Source organism: Lissotriton helveticus, chromosome 7 (assembly GCF_964261635.1).
Source record: "Lissotriton helveticus chromosome 7, aLisHel1.1, whole genome shotgun sequence".
Lineage (NCBI taxonomy): Eukaryota > Metazoa > Chordata > Amphibia > Caudata > Salamandridae > Lissotriton > Lissotriton helveticus.
In genome coordinates, this window is record NC_136068.1 from 332748658 (window position 1) to 332766774 (window position 18117).

The 18117-nt window shown below is 43.2% G+C and overlaps 1 protein-coding gene across 1 annotated transcript in view; it reads left to right on the top strand.

Annotated features, from left to right (window-relative positions):
- ACTR5 (actin related protein 5) overlaps window positions 1–18117 on the top strand; it is a 148560-nt gene that overhangs the window by 28874 nt on the left and 101569 nt on the right. Inside the window, exon 2 of the mRNA XM_078652150.1 lies at window positions 14488–14717. Coding sequence (XP_078508276.1) covers window positions 14488–14717 — 230 coding nt within the window. The remainder of the gene's footprint in view (window positions 1–14487; window positions 14718–18117) is intronic.

An 18117-nucleotide genomic window follows, 5' to 3' on the forward strand; every position in this document is an offset into this window, starting at 1 on the left:
GGCTCCAGGTGGAGGCAGAACTATGTCGGCACGTCTGGCAAGATTAGCGTCGAGATTACAATCTTTTCAGTTCACTATTGAATATGTTCAAGGGAAAGCTAATATGCATGCCGATTGCATGTCCAGGTTGATTTCTGATTCAGAGACTTCTACAACTATTAGTGAAGAAGAATGTGAAGTAGCTTTTACTTTTCAAGACATTAGTTTAGTGTGTGGTGAACAATTGTCATTACAGAAAGAAGTTTGGATGGAAGAAATGAATAAAGACTTAGAGTTATGCAGTGTCAAAAAGTATCTTGTTCATGGTTGGCCGGAACAGAGGAAGTTAACAGGGAGCTTAATGGGTTTTTATAAAATTCAAGAAGAACTTGCTGTAGAGAATGAATTGATTCTTCGTGGCGATAAAATTGTTCCACCATTTTCTATTAGGACCACTATTCTCAAAATTGCCCATGAGGGACATTTGGGGATATCTTTCACCAGAAGGCGTTTGAAAGAATCATTTTGGTGGCCGGGCATTGACTCGTGTGTGGACCAATTTGTACGTTCTTGTTCTTACTGTTTAAATAGTGACAAGACAGCTGTTGCTTTGCGTCCTGAACCATGTCCAGTTGAATTACCTTCAGGTCCTTGGCGTAAACTTGGTATAGATATAATAGGACCTTTTAGTTGCTTACCCAGACAGGAGGCCTTTGGCATAGTACTTATAGATTACTTTTCTAAATGGCCAGAAGTTAAGATGGTAAAGGAAGTCACCTCGCATCACATAATAGAATTCTTAGATGAGATTTTTTGCAGGGAAGGTATTCCTCAGGAGATTGTGACCGATAATGGGCCGCAGTTTGTGAGCAAGGAAATAGAATTTTTTTTGTTAAATGCGGTATTGTCCATAAGAAGATTGCAGTTTTCCATCCGGAAGCCAATGGCCAAGTTGAGAGATTCAACCGTGTAATTAAGGAAGCTATACAATTATCTATCAAAGGCAAATTAAATTGGAGAAATGCATTGCAATCCATGTTGTTGGCTTATAGGACGTCACCTAATTCTGTGACTTTGGTCACACCTTTTGAGTTACTAAGAGGACGGAAGCCTAGTACCAAATTGGTTCCATGGTGGTTAAAAGGAAGTTTAGCGGGCACTGAAAATTATATGAAAGTGGACTTTGAAGCAGTTAGAAACAGAGTACAGTCTTATAAGAACAAAATGAAACATAATTTGGTCAGAAGAATTGGTTCTACATATTGTGGTTCCATTAAAGTGGGCGATTACGTACGTGTAAAAAGGAAGGAAGGTGTAAGTAAGGGTTTTCCGGTTTGGTCAAGTCCCAAGAAAGTTATCGAAGTTTTCAGAAACGCAGTCAGGGTTGATGGTGGTTCTGTATGGAATTTTAGCAGAATTTCACTATTTAAAGGACCTAGTCCCAACCAAATTGTAGATGATGTTGACAGCAATATTTTTTTTGATGTGGGAAAACAGAATGACAATGTGGAACATCTACATGAAGAAAACAGTACTACCAGTAACAGAGCAACACGTTGTCATCGTCTACCTATCCGATTTAATGACTTTGTGATGAACTAAAACTTTAAAATTGTTTTTATTATAAAGGGGGGGGGTGTGTAGGGATCACGGATTGTACATATGTTTACACGAGCCGTGTCACGAGCACTCAGCTGTGTCTGGCGCTCGTGACACGGGCGTGCGCTTGGGGATGATATGTTATGTTTTAAAATACATGTAGAATGCTTACTGTTAGGCATAACTTGTTATCGTTATTACTGGCTTGGAGTTCATGAAATAAGGAGCGGAATAAACCTACTCTGAACTTAACTATCTTCCGTGTGATAAATGACTTCCCTACAATGTGTGAATGGGAGATAACCAAGAATCAATGCTGTGGATCTCGGCCTAATTGTTATTAAGCTAAACATGTCTATTGCTGGGAGATTAAAGCAGACAGGTCAAGGAATAATCTATTGAGTTGCTATACTAACCTCAAAACTTTGAACAGGTTAAACAAGCCACCATGGAGCACCACCCCACAGTCAACTGTAAGAATCTCATACCAATACCTGTTCATTTTAAATCGAATTTTAGTCCGAAAACTGAGATTATATGACAGTACATGGGGCGGGAAACAGCCTGAACAACGAATTTTTAACAACGAGTGGCCTTAACAATGACGCAAAAAAAACGACCTGCAACTGAACCACGACCACCTCAACAACTACTACATTAAACAACGAGTAGCCTTAACAACGACTATAAACACAAACAAAAAATGTAATACGTTTTCGTTCGAAAACCTTTATTTCGGTCACTAAGACCATAAAAGTATACACAAGGCAATACAATAATAGTAAAAGTAAACAGTTCACACAATTCAGAACGTCGGCTCTAAAAATATTTCAGGTGCAGAGTTTTGGGATCATGGAATAGAAACATTTTTTTTTAACAGTGGGATGAAGTGGAAAGTAGGGAGGACATAAAAAAAAGGGCATGTATGGAGAGCAATTGTTTCAATTAATATTAGTGTAAACAGCAGACGAGAGATAGCAGCAATATTTCAATAAATAATTAAAATACACAGATTACAATAAAATCACGTTCACATAAAACTTTTGTATAAAAACCCAATTTAAAAAACTGTATCTCTTGTATACTAATCTCATGCTGCTCACTTTATGGTGTTGGTACATGCCGAATAACAATTTGCGCTTGTTTTTCCTTATCAATAAAGCCCCTTCTCCTTCGTCACATAGTATTTAAATAGCGAGAAACAGCGAACACAATGGGTTTTGAGGTATCATATTTTAGAACTCGGAATGCCTCCCTACAGTGCTCAAACCCCAGATTCCGGCAGAGTTGTACTAGCCAGTATCGCCTTGCTTCCTGGTAGCGTGGGCAGAAAAAGAGATCATGCAATTCTGTTTCCTCTTGACAAATGCATACAGGGCACCCATGTGCAGAATGCCCAACCCATTTGTTGGTAAAAGCACATACGGGTAAGGTACTATGTCTGAACTAAACATACAGTTTCCTTGCGACCTGTGGTAGGATATCATCCATAAAGGTTTCAAGTTTATAGTTATCCTTCACAGTGAGGAACTGAGTTGTAAGGGTGCCTAATTTTGTATTTGAGTGGATAGCCTGGAGCTTTTGGGTTTGATAGATCCTCGGTATTGTAGCTAGGGGAACCGTGGAACTAATCTCCCCTGGTCTACTCCACAAGGTTGGTTTGCCTATCTTTTTGCATTCATACTTCACATGTGCAAACCAGGGAACATTTTTCAGCAGCCCAGGATAGGATAAAAGCTTGTTGGTTTCTGCCTGAAATATTGCTAATTCGGGGGTTGCCCACAATCTTCGCCAAAAAGTTAAATGTCTTAGGGCGACCTCATCTTGAATCAGGGAGATGCCAAGATCTAATAGCAAGGGAATTAGCGGGGTACTAGCTGGAAGGCCCACGATTTGTCTGAGGAAGCTGTTCTCCAATACAGTTAGAGGAGCGGACCAGCAATGTCCCCAGAGTTCAGCCCCATACAATGTGGCTCCCCTCGCTTGCGCCCTATACATCTCAGTCGCGGGGCCAATGGGTTTGATTGGGGATTCCCTTGCCATTTTGGTTATACTCCCAGCAATCTGGGCTAACTTGAGCTTAGCTTTGGCTATCTGGGCCACCCACTGCATATCTTCTGTGAGACTGACACCCAGATACTCGAATACAGACACTCTTTCCAAAGCTATCCCATTCAATTGTGGGTTGGGCCGTGTTGTTTTCATTTATCTTGTGAGGCCAATAGATGGCGCTGTAGGATTGTTTTCATATGGTTTTTATGCTGACGTTTTAAAAAAAAATCGATTTAAATAATGGATTTGGTTTTAATTTTACGTTTGGTATGCCGCCAATTAAGTTAGCATTGTAGTTGTGACCTCTTTCACATCCCAGCTTCAAGGTGTCATTCTGTGTGATCTCTGGCATTTTGCACCTTTTTCTTCAGATTCTATTACGCAGGGCTAAAAAAAAAAAATATCAAGCAGCTATTGGAATATATATAATGGAATGAAGAACAGACCACCCGGCACTTCCGCTTTCTTTATCCGAATCTAGCATTTTTTTTTTATCACTACGATCTCCTTTTTCGCAAGGTTTCAATTAATTTATTTTCCACCATTCTTCTCAATTTTTTGCAATCAATTCTGTAGCTCTAAGATTTTCCTATTTGATGACATCATCCTAAAACAGTGTGGCTAGGTTCGCAAAGTAAAAAGAGATTTTCCTAAATAAAACGTAAATACCAGCAATATTTTACTTAAATACAAGGCTGGAGATTAACAGTTAGTACCAGTGTAGAATATGACATTAAAATCTGAGATAAGCGTCTACGTGTAAATAATAGTATTGTTAAAAAAGAAAAACACTTTAAGAATGACCTTTTCAAAGATAGCAGGTTTTCCTTAACACCAGTTTCAAAATATGGGTAGATTCGGTTTGCACGTCAAAAGAATTATTTTCGTGGTTCAGTTAAGTCTTGGTTCAATAACTTAGTGGTTAGCATTTGGTCGTTGTTTAGCCTTCGTGGTTTAGGCGCCCGTGATTTCAGAGGTAGTTATTTAATCATACAACCCATGGGGCAGAGGACAATCGGTATTCAACAGAAAGTGAGGTGTCCATGGCAGAGGCTTCTAGTGACTTCAGCTGTTGCTCTAGGCAGTTTACTAATTTCTGGTTCCTGCCCAGCGTCCAGTCTATTGACCAGGTGTTCCTTTTAAACCTTTAACATTGTCACCCTCCTATCTGTTAGGTGTATTTGGTTTGCTAGGCCCAGACCTCCGTGATTTGACATCTAAAGCAGTAAACATGGTATCAGCCTTCAGAGTACATTGTGAATCTTGTTGTTGTGAGTTCTTTTATGAGGGTGTCTAGCATGACTTCTGCTTTCTTGTCAGATTCAACCTTGGTCTTCCCCAACTTTGCTATCTTGTCAGATTCAACCTTTGTCTTCCCCACCACTAGTTCTGAGAATAGGAGCTCACTTGGGGCTTTAGGCTGTGAAATATGCCGCTCACTACAGGGTTTTTTGTAGACAATATGCGTGGGTTTCACTCCCATGAGAACTGTTTAAAGTACAGTAAACCAGCAAGGCAGTAAAACGGCTGGCATGTGATTGGTGGCTCCTGCGTCAATATATCAGCCTGTAACTGTGAATGGGGAGGGTAGGCCTGGATAGAATGCTGATATAAGCTGTTATTTACAGGGGGATGATGTGGCTCAGCTGCCAATGGACATATTTTGTTTGTTGAGGAGGCGAGGCCAATCACTGTAGTCCCAACCACGCTCAGTCAGTCAGTCAGTCATAAAACTTTTATTCGGTTAAAAAAACTTTAAAACCATAAAAAGTGCAAAAACAGAACATATAAAACAACTCAATATAATTAATTAAGAAAAATGACAAAGACAGAAAAAATAAAACGACTAATTAAAATTAACATTTCCATGGTTAGTGCGTTTAGATGACAGGTCAGTTGGAAAATAGAAATTAATGTTATATGGTTAATCAATCAAAATTGGAACGATATTTTAAACAGGATTTTAAAAAACATGCTACACATTTTGCGACATATTCTGAGTTCAAACATTTCAAGGCCCAATAGGCTGGACGACAGGATCTCATACCTAGTGTGCGTAGGAGCGGCACAATCCAGCGCTTACGGGCAGAGACATAATATCTGCAAAAAAGAGTGACATGCATTGTTGATTGTGGGGCTATTCCGTCACACGGACACTTTATAATAGTGGGAGACCAGTCCTGTTTTTTAGGAAATGTAACAATACGAAAAAAAGACTCAAAACGGAACCTCGTTAGTAAGTACTTTTCATATGAGGTGAGATGGTAGGTTAGATATGCTTGGATACCCGGGACGATCTGTACTGTCAAAATTTGAACGTTGGAGGGCTTATTAATTTCCTGAGATAGACGTAGTTCTCTCAGGTGGGTTAAACATAACTTTTTTAGGTCTTTCCTACTGATATCGACTAAACAGGAGGGATCTTGAAAGTAGGAAGAACGGTCCAAATCCCGGTTTACCCAACTTTCTCGAAAAAGAGACTAAAGCCGAAGTTGCTTGCTGAAAAAGAATTTTTTTGCTGTTCATAGCCGGTCTCCAACTTAAATTGTCGTCCACTAAGATTCCCAAGTAGGGATATTCCTTGGTACGTTCCAGCCTCACTTTGTCATTATAGATACTCTTTGGATTATGTACCCTGGGACCAAGGTGCATAACGAAGGTCTTTTTCGCATTTACTTTTAAGCCTAATGCACCCATAAATTGGCTGTATTTGTTAAGTTGGTTTTGTAGTTGGTTCAGTGTTCTGGCTAAAATTACTGAATCATCAGCGTATAATAGCGCCGGATTTGGGCGATGGGCTATCATTGGGAGGTCCTGGCTCCCTTCTAGCATGGCCACCTCAAGGCCGTTGGTGTATAGGTTAAACAGGAAGGGAGCCAGCACACAACCCTGTCTAACCCCTTTTGTGATGGTAAATGCAGGGGATAGTTCTCCGTTTACTCCATACCTGACGCGAGCAGTGGCATCTGAATAGAGTTCGCGGAGAAAAATAATGAGCGAGGGGTCTACCCCCAGATCCCCAAGTATGGTCCAAAGTCTAGAATGCTGGACGCTGCACTGAGGTCTACGTACACCATGAACAGATTTGACTTTTTGGCTCCGGTGTATTTCCCTATCAGGAGGGAAAGATTTAAAGCCTGCTCCACTGTGCCGAGTCCCTCCTGGAACCCATATTGCAGGTCGGTCACGATGTTATTTACGGTCGCCCAATCTTGAAGGCGCTCCAAAATCAACCGGCCTGCAACTTTTCCTAGGGAGTCCAGAAGGGAGATAGGCCTGTAACAGGCGGGGTCGTTGCGGTCGCCCTTCTTAAAGATTGGGAGCAATATAGATGTAGACCAGGAATCAATTAGGCCGGCAGATGTAACTGCCGCTAAAACCTGGGTAATCAGTGGGGACCAAAGTTCAGGATTGTGGACATAAATATCTACCAGTACCCCGTCAGGGCCTGGGGCCTTCCCAGTTTTAGAGGCTGTCAGGGCTTTAACGACCTCTTTGTGGTCAAAAAGAAGATTTATCGGGTATGTTTTGTCCAAAGGTTGACCACCCATGACTGCGCCCTCCTTACTAGTCTCAATTGGCTTACCGTCAAATATTTTTGAAAAGTGGGAGACCCACTCATCAGCCGTTACCGCGACATCTAAATGTCTCGCTGCAGATGAGTCAGCCAGAAATGTAGATTTAACTACTCGCCAAAACATGGCACTACCTTTACTTAGACGACTCTCATGGAGTTGGGCCCATAGATTAGTCTTAATTTCTTTCCTGCGGTTTAGTAAGGCAAGGTTATACTGCTTTCTTAAATTGGCTATTTCGATTTTATTTCTCACTGTTTTTCGAAGGGCCGCCTTTAAGTTAGAAAGGGCTTTACGGCAGTGAGAATTAAACCAACCGTTGGATGTTGGCTTTTTAGATGTCTGTTTACGAAAAAGCTCCTCTCTAATGATTCTAGTAATTTCTTGGAAGCTAGTAATAACCTGCAGTGGGGGAGAGTCTATCGCCAAACATTTTTGTACCCAGGGGAGTGCTTTAATTAAAATTTTTCTGGTCATTTCTGTCGGGTCCGTCTTAGCCAATTTGACAGAAAAGCCATTAGTTTTGTCCATAGTCAAGGTTTGTTGGGTTAACAAACTATTGGTTACAGGACTGAGGGGTACATTTTTTGGTAGCACCACTAAACTATTTGGGAAGTGGTCACTTACAGAGTTCGAGCCTGTTTTGAAATTTACCATTTGACCTTTCATGCTCTGGGAGGACAATATAAAGTCTATAGTACTCGATAGCCCTCTCCCATGGAAGGTTGGCAAGAAATCGGTCGGGGGATCGATCAATTCATTAGCGAAGTCCAACTCTAAGGAAAAGAGACATTCATTTAGACAATTGCCGGTCAATGTATGGGCAAAATGAGACAGAGGAAGACCACATTCATCTAATAACCCACAATTACCATTTTTACAGTTTTTACACAGTGGAATGTTAAAATCCCCGCCCCAGATGACATAGACAGAAGAAGACAGATTCTTAATCCGCTGGGCGGTCAAAAAGGCTGTAATTTCATTTAAAATCCTCACACAATTAGCGGAGTCCAAATTATTATAAAAATTAACCAAGAGGTACGTTATACACTTATTAAAAGACACTTCAAGGATTTGATAACTCTCTTCACCCTTCAATTCCACTATATGAAAGGGAAAGAGATTATTGGTTACCTAAATTACTAAACCTCCCTTGGGTCTACCAAACAGCCCTGGGGACGCCGGGACAAAAAAAGTTTTAAAGCCCAAGAGATGAATCGGGTCAGTTGACCATGTTTCCTGCAGACATACTACTTGATGTGCGTTTATCGTATCCAACCATGGTTGCAGGTTGGATTTTGGGCGTAAACCTGCTACATTCCAAAATAGTATGGAAAAGAAGTATGGATTAATGTGGGAAGATCTAGATTCATGGGGTTTCAAATCCTGAAGTTGAGTGGGGTCATAGGGTATCAAGGGTTTGGAATGCATAAGATTGATCCTATCATTGGGATCTGGAGATACATTACTGTAACCCATATTCTGTTGGGTAACCTCTGTGCTAGCTGCAACTACTGCGTGAACGGGAACCAAAATTTGGTTATCGAGGGTTAGTTTCTCTTTAGTGTCATTGATCCTGTTCGACGGGAATACGGTATCTTCGAACCCCAACCGTCATTCGCAGCCGTCAAGGCCCGAGAAGGCTTCAAATCTGTTAGTACCTTCCAATGGGGTAAATGGAAGCAGGTGATCCATATCCCTCACACCATGTGGGTGATCCCTCCCCCTAAAACTGTTGCCAAAGCCCCTGTAAGGCACGGTATCCCACCCAAAGACATTTTTTGGGGCCATAGGTTTGGGCACCTGCGGCGGGTACTGATTACTGAAATTCATAGGTTGATTAATCAGAGGACCAGAGGGGACCCAGGGACACATTATGGGGGCTACCAGAGCTCTCGGGTAGAAGTACGTCAGGTCACAGGGCACAATTGTCTTACTGGTGTTCCCTGGCATCCAGTTTAGGATGTAACTGACCGCACTCGGATCCCTAAAGTTTATGACTATTAGGTCGCCCTTGATGTCTTTCTCTCGACTCCCCAACCAAGGGAGGCGACGCACATGCACAATTTCACCGTTGATGTAGCCAGGGAGTGGTCTGTTCTGGGTGAGCCAATGCATGGTTTTGTTTTTTAACTGAATGGGACCCTCTCTTCTGTCATCCTCTAATATGGGGACACCCGTGAGCACAACTAAGTAGGGGACTGCTTCTGGAGGTAGTTCTACTTGACGGGCTCTACGATGTTCTACTCTATTTGGAAACGCCCTCCCTCTTGCCTCCGGCTTGTTTCTTGTAGCAGCTGTGTTCCCCCCTTCGAGGTTACCTTGGGGACATGTGGGGCGGATTGATGGACAAATACATCTCGATCAACCCCCTGATGATTTCGGCTCACAGAATTACTGGATGGATGTAAGTCCTTTTGAATAACAGGATTAGAAGCAGGCACTACGACTGTGTGGGGTAAAGCTGAATTAGCTGTATCCTTAGGAAGTCCGACTTTGTTGGTGATAGCCGATTCTAAATGCTCCATCCGTTGCTCTATCCTCTTCAGTCTTTCAAGGATGGGTACCGTAAATGACCTAAACAGGCGTTCGATGGAAGCTAAAGAGGGGACAGATGACTGTTCGTTAGGTGTGCAATCCCCGACAAATTCTGGGCCAGATATCAAAGCAGTTAGTGTAGGGGACGATGATATTGCTTGAGGAATCGTTTGGATTAAATCGGATATTAAGGTGTCTTTTGGAGTTGGTGCAAGTATAATTCTTGCCTTAGGTCCTTTTCCAAAGTCAGTATGACTGATCTTGCCTTTTTGTTGAACACCTCCCCTCCTTCGTCTTTTGTTCGGTGGTGGACCATGGAGTTTGGGCGCCTCCGGTTTTTTGGGTCTGGTTTTTGTAGAAACCGTCACTACTTGCGGGGTATCGGATATAACTTCTGACCCCATACTTAAGTTACTAGATAGTAAAGTAACGGTTGTATCCATATTATTGGAGACAGCTTGCGTAGGGGATATATCTCGGAGGAGTGCTGGAATACCCTGAGTAGATAGGAGGTCCTCTTTTTTTAAGACCAAACCTATACTAGGAGAGTTAATCTGAGATAGTGGGGTTGAGGGAGGTTTGCTCTTAATACATTCGATGGAGCGACGTCGCTCCGCCCTACGTTCAGCCAGTAAGTTCTCCTTGTCTTTAACGGGGGCGGGTTTTTTAAAATAATTTTCTAAAGTACCTTTACTGTTTCCCCCTTCTGGTGGGAATGCGGCTATTTCAGTAGTAGTAGCCATAAAGAATGACCCACCGAATGTTGTTAGCAACAGAAGAACTCCAAGGCACTGGAAAGAGAGGACGCAAGAGGGTGGGCCCAGCCCAGCCTCCTTCAGCCACCGAACGGCCACAAAACGGCCCACCCTTTGCCCCGGCTTAGCCCGGGCGCACCCGCGCGCTCCCGCGACGCGGTGAGAGATGCTGATATTTATGCGCCTCCTGGCGCCCTGTCCGTGTGCGCGGCTTCCGGCCGCAGTGACCACAGGGACCTGTAGTCCAAGGCTCACCCCCGCTCGGCGGCCGCTCTGCAGGTGGAAAAGGCGGCAGCGGGGGGTGAGCAGGAGCACCAGGGGAAAGAAGCGGGTCCGCAGCAAGGAAGACCAGGCTCGTGGGTCGATGGCCTCCCAGTCCGCAGCAGGTAGAATCACCAGTGCCTCCTCGATATTTTTACAAAAGCGTCTCCACCACGCTCACTTCTGGTCGTATTAAGTTGCAGTGGAAAAGGAGGGACGATGATCAGGCAAAATATCACTAGCTAGAGAGAGAACCAGGTACTTTTGCCCCCGTGGTGGAAGCAGGTTTTTTGAGACTTTTCTCAAAGACTTTATGCGCAGGAAACTGTATGGAAAGGAGAACCAGACATTCACAGGTAGGTGTTCTGAAAGAGTGAGTCACTGTTTTGCTTTTGCAGTATTTGTGGAACTAATGCAGTGGGGAGATGGCATCTAGCCTGTCTGGATCAGGGTAAATGAAAAATGTGTTGCTATTCTGTTCCTAATCTGATGACGATTAGTCCAGATTTGGGCCGCTCCAGACTGGGTTGCACACAACCGCCCCCCCCCTCAAATCTTCAAATTGAATGTGGTGCTGCGCAGGTCCCTTCCCATTGGTCGCAAGACGAGCAGGCCTCTCACTGCCGCCATCCATGACACAGTAGGGGTAGTGGGTGAGTCTACAGTTGAAGATGGGTGTAGGAGAGCATGCTACCCTATTCACCTGTACACAAATATTCTGAGAGACTTTTTTTGGTACAATATAGTGGACTGAGCAGTTTCATGATGGTCACCTTCTTATGGCGTTTCAGTAGGTGGCGATACGAAGCAGATTTCCAGATTGTCAGGCATTGACCGTCGGGGTCTTCAAATGGGTGCACTGTGGTCTTCTCTCAGCCATGGACAAGTCATTTCCATTTCAAGGACAGACTAGCTGCTGATATCCAAAGTAATTTGGCAGTGGGGGCAAAAGCTCTAGCAAATGTCGGACAATCCAGGCTGAGCCAAGCCACGCCTTTCCAGTCCTGCATCTTTAGTGGTCACTCTGCAGCATCGTACGCTAGACAAGCGTAGCGGGTTGTGACCCTCTGAAGAGTTGCTTCCATCACCCAAACCAAGGAGCACCTGAGGCCAACATTAGACTGTGAAGACTTATCACACATTTGGTGGAGCACTGTAGCATTCAGATCTCTGCTCACTGTTAGGACGCTGATATGCGACCCGGGCCTGCAAAAATGCAGCTCCAAGCAAGAGCTGGGAAGACTGATTTCTGTGTGTTGGGACACTGACTTTTAATAAATTATTATGGAACTTCTAAGGCTTGTCCTTTCTAGCGGGGGCCTAACCTGAATGATTGGCTCATGTAAATGGGGAATAACTGGTTTGCAATATGCATAATTCATTTCCTCAGCCACCCTCATTCAAGGAGGAACCGCCTCCACAAGGACACCAACGGTACCCGGGTGCCCATTCGTCCAATGTCCACTCGCCTTTTTGCCAATAACAGCGCAAGTTGGGCCAGCTTATAGGGAATCTTGCACCCCCTGGGTTTCCCCACCACCTCCAAGAGGCATGCCAACGGAGTGAGAGGAATGTTAATGTTCAGCACCTCCACTGTTTTAGCCACCACATCTCTCCAGAACCTTTGAATCGCAGCACATGCCCAGGCCAAAAGTAAAAAGGTGGCCTCAGCACACTGCATCATGCACAGTGCGCCTCCCTCGTCGGCTTATCCTGTTCAAGAGCCTAGGGTGGTCACATAAGTGCGATGCAGGAAGTTACATTGAAGTAATTTAAACCTATGGTTTCAGAACACACTCCTCACCAACCCACATGCACACACAGCAGTCCTAGGTTAGTAATATTTAAATGCATCTTACTCTTTTATTTTACTTTAAATTAATTGTATTTAATAAACTTCAATAAATGTCACCATATTTTTCTCTTGGGAGATCTCAGCCCCAATGATTGAGATTTCCACCAGAATGTAGAAAGTGATCAGTAGTAACTTTACAGGTGTAGATTCCGTTGTCAGATTCGAAATCCTCTGATTTGAAATGTGGAGAGTCTTAAGTCTACACCTAGGTGTAATTGTCCACTCGGAAATGATGAATGGCAAAAATGTGGAGAGTTACAAATAGGTGTAAGAGTAGATGTCCACCGGATGACGAAAGGCTAAAAGGGGTAATGGCTCCAGTTTTTTGCCCATCAATGAGGATGATTCAGGTATCACTTGTCCTTGGAAATGGGAAACCCCTTACCCATTAGTTTCGGAAATCCAGGCAATGTTGTAACCCTTGTTCTGAACCAGGTATTCTTGAAAATGTGTGATATTCAATGTTGGTTCCTCTTGACAAACCGTTTTCTATTGTGTGACGATACATTTATATTAATCTATTGGAATGTCCTTTTTCCCATACCTTTCTCTTTCCCTGGCTCTTTACACCTGACTTGGGTTTTGATAACACTTCTCTTTCTTTTTTCCATACCACTATTATTTCTTACCGTCCTCCTCTTTTATACAATTATTATTTCTTCCCGTTCTCTACCCCGCTTTCTCTTCTCCCCTTTCTACCCCTTGTCCTGACTTTCCCTTTCTTTCTTTTTTCTTTTCCTTTCTGTTTATTTCTTTGACTTTTCACATTGTCCTTTGTGCTGTTTGACTACTACTCTCTTTTCTTTGGTTTGCCATATGATAATAACTTTGGTTTCTCTGAATATCGACAACATACCAAATTGTTCATGGCTCAACTTTTCTATGTAACAATGCATATATGACAATTTGGGAATGGGGATATTTTGTTTTGCTTTGTCTTTCACCTCAACCTTGAGAAAGCCCCAGCTTGCGGGCCTAAACATGTGTTGGCTCTGCCTCACATAAATATTTTCTTGTCAGAAACATTAATGACCACAAATTAATTTGGGAAAGCTACACGTTTCTAACTTCATTCTTGCCCGTCCTAAAATAAAACTAGACACGGCATTTGGGCCTTACTGAATTCTCACAAATACCAGTACTTGTCCTGGTTCCTTTTCGAATAGATCTACACCTGAGTAGGTCCACACATGCAAAATTACTTTTGAGAATTGAGCCATGTACCTGTCCACTAGGACATTTCTGTGGGCTATTTGAATAATGCAATGTTATTCCCTTCTGTAGCATGCGTTTGAACTTTGCAGGGTCTTGAAAGATTGACGATTGATGCAAGCTGCCAGTAGGCTGGTAAAGAGGAGCTGGGTCTTCTGTTTAACCCCCTCGCAGTGCTTTTCTTTGCCTGCTTCTGGAACACAGTCAAAATCACAAGACCTTTCGGCACATACAATTTAAGAGATTAGCTTTCAATTTTCTGTGCTCACTGCAGCAAGATTTAACATTTTCCCCTCCCCCAGATATTGTTCACTTATTTTAAATACGTCTTTGGTTTGGGACAAGGGGCAGGAATGCTGTTTTTTGTCCTTGCTTTGGGTGGCCTTGTGAAAATCACCATATTTATTGAGTGCTTAAACTGGTTCAGTTATTTGACTGGAGATCGGCTTAAAAAAAGCATGCAGAAGGAAGTAAATTGAATTGTAGCTCAGTCTACTACTATTGCCATGTAATATTCACTGTTATTTGTTGCTTTTATCTGGTGAGGTTAATTGTTGCATTTATCTGGTGAGGCTATGAAGTACTGATAGTTTTTTTTCAAGTACACCGGCTCTCTAAAGTTGTTTATTTTGTGTTTTTCTTTTTCCCTTCTGATAACCAGGGCTCCGTTGACCATCCCATTGTGCTGACCGAGGCACCCTGTAACTCTCTGTATGCCCGGCAGATGATGTCAGAGTTACTTTTTGAATGTTATCAGGTTCCGAAGGTCTCATATGGAGTTGATGGTCTCTACAGCTTTATCCACAATACCAAGGACAAAACCACACCCAGCGGCCTGATCATCTCTTCAGGTTACCAGTGTACACACATATTACCGGTTTTAAAGGGCAGGTGAGGTATAGCGCAGCAATAATTGTGGAGACAGCCTGCCACAAATTTTGACTTTGCTTAACTAAGTAAGCGTACGTATAATAATAGTGTTTACTTTTACTGCTACCCCAGCCTTTCCAACTTTCCTGATTGTATACAGTTGTCTAATTCAGAAGTATGCTATATTATCTTTACTTTGAGTTGACTACCTATTTTGTGGAACTCAATTCCTTTGGAGACAAATTTCTGTGTGCACTTTAGATTAGGTGCCTCAAGCTTTGCCATATCAAATACCTGAGGATTTAATCTGGGGAGAACTTTCAAGTCAAGCCAAATAACATTTCACATTTTCAGATGACTGTTCGAAAATATATATATACTGTGTAACTAGACAAAGTACATTAGTGAGCCACCTTATCATTTACATAGCTGGCAAGCTTGTACAATTTGAGGGATGAATATCGTCAGTGTTTTGGCAGAGGCAGTGTGTGTTTGAAGATCCAGTGGAAGAACCCTTGTGTGTAGCAGGCAAGCAGGGAGGTTGTAAGTTCCCAGATTTATGCCATAATTACTGGTGTCTGCTCTATATGTGAATGTTTCTAGACGGGCTGGAGTAGCAGATAGCATGTGCTGACTTGAAGAACCAGAGAAGAGTGAATCGGGGCTAGTGGAAGCAGAACAGATATTATGGAATGCTATTTTGAAGAGCTATGTCCCCAACTCAACTTCAACGTCAGCCCCCTGACCGACATCTCTTATAACCCTCCCCCCCGCCCCCCAATAGCAGTTGTCTGGGGAGGGGAGGGGGTGGGCGGATGAGCCTAGTGGGCCGGGCTTTGATTTCACCTCGCATGTGATCTGCCGGTTGTCTGAAAACTCTGAGCACTCTGGAACTCTTAGCACACTGACACCAGAATTTTGCAACCAGGGCTCCTTGAAAGTTCCTTTTGAGATAGAGGAAACAACACGTAGACTAAGCAAGAGAGGCAAGTCAAATAAGATCAAGCACATCAGCCTCCGCACAAGACGGCAAAAAAGACAAAATGCTTTTCGCCAGCAGAGGAGGACGTGGAAAGCAGCATTGTAGCCAAACAACGGACAATACTTGGAGCAGCCATTAATAGCAACTACGAATCTATTTAAAAACAAAAATGACATCCGATACTACCTGACCTGAACAGGGAAGAAGCAACAAGAACTAAAGCTCTCAGACTATTACTCCAGAAAGAAAGAGCCCACCAGAGGCACACAAAGCTGTGAGGAACAAATAATAACATTTCCACCAATACCATTAACACCAGAAGTAATCATCTCAGGAAAGGGGTCAACAGCAGCAAAATTGGATCCAGGCACACAAACAAGAAATAAACGGGGAGGAACAAACAGGAAGAAATCCTAACTGGGATTCTACCTAGAAACCTGGCTAGGGATTGTCACAAAAAGGAAAACAGGGGACATGCAGCAGGGTCAGATAGCCACAGATAAAACAGCTGTCACCGATACCTGTTTCTTCAACGAGTTCAACTAGTTTGATGGACAGCATCCAGGAGGTAAAAACAAAAAGCGGGTCATTGAGATCGATCTTTCAAGTGACCTGGACTAGACCGAGGATACTATATTTGCTGCATCCTCATTAGACACCATTTATCAACATGCTAAACAAAACAGAAGAGAAGCTAAACCAGGGTCAACACCAGGCCAGCAAAAACATCACTGCAACTGAGGGCTACAATGCAGCATCCCCTAAAAACAACACATGAGATAATAGTAAACTATCCATGCGGCAAGTCAATGAACATAATTAGGAACAAGGACAACAATGCTCGCTGGCAAGCTGGTGCTCAAATCTCCCAAACTCATGTTTTAACAATCAGGACAAAGAAGCCCCCAACAAAGGAACAGCTAGAAAGGAAGAGGGTCTCGCCCTGTCTCCTGTCCGAATCGAGAATATCTTAACAACTGCCAACGATGCCTTGAGCACAATGGACAATGCAGCCTGCCTGCATGCAGATAAACTGGATGTCCAAATAAACATACTCCAAACAATGGCCACCCTAATTTCGGGAATAAATAGTAAACTAGACCAATTGAACTCCCTGATAAACGGAGCCTAATACTCAGCAGAGCTAATCCAAAAGCACGAGGCATGTCACTGCAGCCCAATTTTAAATACATTGGAAACCCTACCATATAATGAACTCCTTAATTGAGAACTTGAAGGAGGCGGCAAGAGAACAGACACATAGAAGCGATCCAACCTTACAACAAAATCAGAATCCAAACATGTCAAACTCAGAAAAAGAACCCCATCGTTAAGAGAAGGAGATTGCGATGAAGGAACAGAGTACAAAAGAGCTGTAACTACCCAAGAGCCACAGAGTCATGTCGACAAAGTTTAAAGCTCGTTTTATAAACTATGACCGCAGTAGCAACCTTGATAAATCTTTAAAACTCTCATAAGTCATAGATTTAAAAAATGTGTGTGCCGGCATGATACCCCAACTATTGACTGAGATTTTTAACATTAACTTCATATTAATGAAATATTTATTGGTAATGTGACGTCCTTTTTAGGTCTCGCGACCTATCAATGCGCATGCGCATTGAGCGGAGCGAGAATTCAAGTGCTCAAAATGCTCGTGAAACCAAGGGTTTCTTCGTGCGGTTTTCTTTGAGTTCACGTGAATCACGTGACCAAACAAGCACGCGCATCAGCCTCCCTCCCTCCCTCCTAATTGCATTTTTTCACCCGCGCACAGCACATCAAAGGGCTTCTCCCAGCGTGTGCTGTGCGGCTTCTCCTCCCCTAATTATTCATGGCTGGCCGGCCGTACTTTCAGTTTCCCTTTATGCTCTTGTTATTCTTGTTATTCTTGCCTGCTTTATTTATTTCTCTGTTTATAACCCAAGAAGACATCCTTGCCAAACTCCTTTTACCGACCTTTCCAAGCTTTGTCTTACCATACCACAATCGTACATTGAAGGGTTTGTTACATCTTCTCACCATCTTTTCCACTATCTATGGGTAAGTGTCTGCTTGCAGCCCAGCTGGATGACCTTAACTGAAAACACTTAATGAGAAGAGAAATCCTGCCACACTTTTCCTCCCCTCGCTCGCATTCCCGCCCCCCACCAGGCTCTCCCGCCCCCATCCGGCTTCCCTCCACGCATCTTTTTCTATTCCCTTCTCGGGCGTCTCTATTGCTCACCAAAACACCCACGTGTTTGCACTGTCTCACTCCCTGATCGCCACCACTCTCGCTTGCTCCCCCCACCCCACCTCTGCCCGTCACCGACTATCTCGCTCTCTTTCCTGCCTTCCGACTATCTCGCTCTCTTTCCTGCCTTCCTCTCTCTTTCTCTGACTCTCCGCGCTCTGGTGTGTTTCTTTGTCTGACTCCTTCTTTCCTGTCTGACTTTC